Source organism: Lipotes vexillifer, unplaced genomic scaffold (assembly GCF_000442215.2).
Source record: "Lipotes vexillifer unplaced genomic scaffold, Lipotes_vexillifer_v1.1 scaffold395, whole genome shotgun sequence".
NCBI classification, from domain to species: domain Eukaryota; kingdom Metazoa; phylum Chordata; class Mammalia; order Artiodactyla; family Lipotidae; genus Lipotes; species Lipotes vexillifer.
The window spans coordinates 2,942,287-2,946,279 of record NW_006797390.1 but is presented as its reverse complement, the minus strand read 5'-3'; the positions used below and the strand labels follow the sequence as shown (position 1 = coordinate 2,946,279).

At 37.3% G+C, this 3,993-nt stretch overlaps 1 protein-coding gene across 1 annotated transcript in view; it reads right to left on the bottom strand.

Moving 5' to 3' along the window:
• Positions 1-283: 283 nt before the first annotated feature.
• CD163 (CD163 molecule) overlaps positions 284-3,993 on the bottom strand; it is a 35,493-nt gene continuing 31,783 nt past the window's right edge. The window contains exons 16-17 of the mRNA XM_007469374.1: positions 3,720-3,772; positions 284-469 (exon numbers count right to left, since the gene is read on the bottom strand). Coding sequence (XP_007469436.1) covers positions 3,750-3,772 — 23 coding nt within the window. The 3' untranslated portion in view covers positions 284-469; positions 3,720-3,749. The remainder of the gene's footprint in view (positions 470-3,719; positions 3,773-3,993) is intronic.

The following is a 3,993-nucleotide window of genomic DNA, read 5'->3' as shown; positions in this document are numbered from 1 at the left end:
ATAACCGTACGTTATTAATAAAACCTTCAAAAATCATTAACTTTCCCTTCATTAAAAAAGTATAGGAAAAATAAGTTTGATTTGGTAATAAGAAGAAAATTATTTAAACCAAACTAGAAAAAGATACATGCAAATGAAAACATTATCAAATAAAAATACATATTTATAAAATCCTAAAAAAGTCAGAAAGCCCATTCAGAAATTCATAAAATCAAGAACAAGAAGTGAAGACAAATTCAAATCAGCAATATTCCTTCTTCTTTATTATTAAAAGTGTATTCTTTTTAATACCTTTGAAAGTCTTACATACAATTTTTAGTAGTCACATTCACCAATTTAATTTTTAGAAATTCATCAGTGGTCTTTGGAATACTAGGAGACAAAGGACTGTACTGTAATCTTCAGTATTCAGGTAGATTCTTGCTCATTCAATAGTCCAGGTCTTCATCAAGGTATCTTAAATGCTGAACTAAAGACATAAATAGAAAAAGTGTTTTCTCTTCATATGCACATGCTAGAAGAATTACATTATAATGTAATATAATGTATTACATTACATCTGTCCCTCTGTCTCTTCCTCTCTCTCTCACAGACACACACACACACATGCTCGCTCACTCACATATATTAAAAATCATACTACTTTCCTGAACAGAAAAGTTAAACGCAAAGATTTTCAAACTTCAGTGTGCATAAGAATTCTTTCTATTCCAGAGAACTACAGTGCAGAAATGCCATTTTTTTTTTTTTTTTTTCGGTACGCGGGCCTCTCACTGCTGTGGCCTCTCCCGCTGCGGAGCACAGGCTCCAGATGCGCAGGCTCAGCGGCCACGGCTCACGGGCCCAGCCGCTCCGCGGCACGCGGGATCCTCCCGGACCGGGGCACGAACCCGCGTCCCCTGCATCGGCAGGCGGACTCCCAACCACTACACCATCAGGGAAGCCCAGAAATGCCATTTTTAAAAGCACCCCCATGTGATTCTGAAGCAGTGGTTCAGTAGTAATTACTCTTTAAGGAAAAGGTAGTTTAATCATTAGTTTTTTATTTTTATTTTTTCCGGTACGCGGGCCTCTCACTGTTGTGGCCTCTCCCGTTGCGGAGCACAGGCTCCGGACGCGCAGGCTCAGCGGCCATGGCTCACGGGCCCAGCCGCTCCGCGGCATGTGGGATCTTCCCGGACCGGGGCATGAACCCGCGTCCCCTGCATCGGCAGGCGGACTCTCAACCACTGTGCCACCAAGGAAGCCCCTTAATCATTATTTATTACATCAGAATAATATTCATATATTTGAGATTATCAATCAAAACTACTCAGTGCTCTGTGGTGACCTAAATGGGAAGGAAATCCAAAAAAGAGGGGATATATGTATATATATAGCTGATTCACTTTGCTGTACAGTAGAAACTAACGTAACATTGTAAAGCAACTATACTCCAACAAAAATTTTTTAAAAAGTCATTCACAGTCCTTAGTTTACAATCTGTTAGAATTTTTTAATGTTTCTTTACATGCATACACAGGATAATTTTACAGATGTAAATATTATGTTTAATTGTATTCAATAACATGAACACAAAATTGGAATCATATTATTAAATTTTGTGCATGATTTTTCCTGTTTTAGTTGGCTGCACTATAATTTTTCCAGCCACTACCCCACTGATTGGCATTCATTTTGTTTCCAGCTTTTGGGCAGTACTAACAAGGCTGCAAAAAGGACCCCTTGTATATTTGTTCTTACATACTAATAGCTTTATCTGTATGGAAGAAATTTTTAGGGGTAGAACTGTTGGATCAAAGGATCTGTGAAGTATTTTTTAAAAAAATTAATAGAAGTTTCCAAATTCCTTTCTCCAAAGGCTACCACACTGCTCATTTCCAACAGCAATGTTTGAAATTACATTTTTCTCTGTATTCCCACCAACAGGAAATATTGGTGCTGTTTTAAATTTTTGTTTGTCTGATTTACATAAAGCAATATCTCATTGTTAATCATAATTTGAATTTCCCAGACATACTGTGAACCTGAGCATTTAAAAAATATTTAGTAGTAATTTAAAATTCATTTTTTGTGAACTTTTTCACAACTTTGCCCAATTATTTATTAGATTTTGTCTTAACAATTGGTTTTATGTATATATATATGTTTTGTATACATATATTAACACTTTATCCTGTATACAATTTATAACAGCTCTATGTGTATGTGTATATAAATATATTACACTTTACATTTATATACTTTTAAGAATTCCAAATTTTTTCTGTCTCAATCTGTATTTCTCATATGCCATGTAAAATATCCCTACAAAAAACCCCATACTTTTGCCATATATCATTACAAATGTGTAGTCCTCCCAAAATCGTTTTAAAAAATAGAAAATGTGGGGCTTCCCTGGTGGCACAGTGGTTGAGAACCCACCTGCCAATGCAGGGGACACGGGTTCGAGCCCTGGTCCAGGAAGATCCCACATGCTGAGGAGCAAGAAAGCCCGTGCGCCACAACTACTGAGCCTGCTCTCTAGAGCCCGAGAGCCACAACTACTGAGCTCGTGTGCCACAACTCCTGAAGCCCGTGCACCTAGAGCCCGTGCTCGGCAATGAGAGAAGACACCGCAGTGAGAAGCCCGCTCACCGCAATGAAGAGTAGCCCCTGCTCACCGCAGCTGGAGAAAGCCTGTGCACAGCAACAAAGACACAGTGCAACCAAAAATAAATAAATAATTAATTAATTTTAAAAAACAGAAGATGTACCTACTAACTCATTTCACCATCTTTTATTTTTTGATGTATAACTTAAATTTTTTGCCTTATTCACTTTTTTTGTTACACTTCCCTCATGAAAGCAAATTATAAAATGCAAATCTGATCATATCTTGCCCCAGCTTTATCTTCCAAAGCCCACCATCTCCCCAACAGTCCCTAAAATAAAGTATGAACATGAAATACAACAGATAAGACCATTTGCCATTGGGCTTTACCCAGCCTTCCCCGCCTAGCTTCTCATCACTCCCCTCCCTCCACATAGCCTCTCCACACTCCCACACAAAGACTGTGAGATCTTTCATTAAACAATCATGTCATTGTCAACAGCATCTTTTATATCTGTATCTTCAGTGCTCAGGACACCACTTGTCATCACAAATATGTTCAATATTTTTTTTAACATAATGTATTTTTGAATGAAAAACTTACTGTTCCCCAAAGGTGTGATTCTCTTCTATGCCACATTTTGTACATGCTATGTCCTTTCCCTAGAAAGGTCTATCTTTCAGTCATCTGATGTTTATCTTGAACATCACATCTTCACAATCTCTCCAAATTGTCTCCAAACTGTCAAGCTTTCTATACTTCTATAGTATCTTATACTATCTTTACCCTAGCAGGCATTATGCAACTGTAGATATGTCTTATCCCTTTTCTGAAATGACTCATAATATCTTTAGAAAAGTTATTCATATTTACTTACCCAGCTTCTCCTTAGCAACATGATGTACAATTGCTATTGCTTAAAATATATGTAACTAAGGGATGGACAAGAGTCATATTTATAAAAAGTTGTTGCATATTCTGAGTATGGATATACATACAAACATAAACATATATATGGAAATATATGTGTATATACATTCTTTCTTTCTTTTTAATACCAGAGGTGTTCTCAATTCTCAAAAGGAATCTGTTTTGAACAACGATGAATAAATTCTTCTCACCCACCTCACTGGGTTATAATTCCCATTTTCCTTTTCATTGTACCTCAGAGTGGTCTCCTTTTTTCATCCAGAAATAGGAAGAGATTTAGACACAGAAATTAGTCCAGCATCATTAAAACCATCTTACTCATTGGAATTTTCTGAAAAGAAGAAAATAATTACTGGGAAATAAATCAGACCTCCCCTCAAGTGCCTTAGAAGCTCTTTGTGACCACCTAGAGGGGTGGGATAGGGAGGGTGGGAGGGAGACGCAAGAGGGAGGAGATATGGGGAGATAT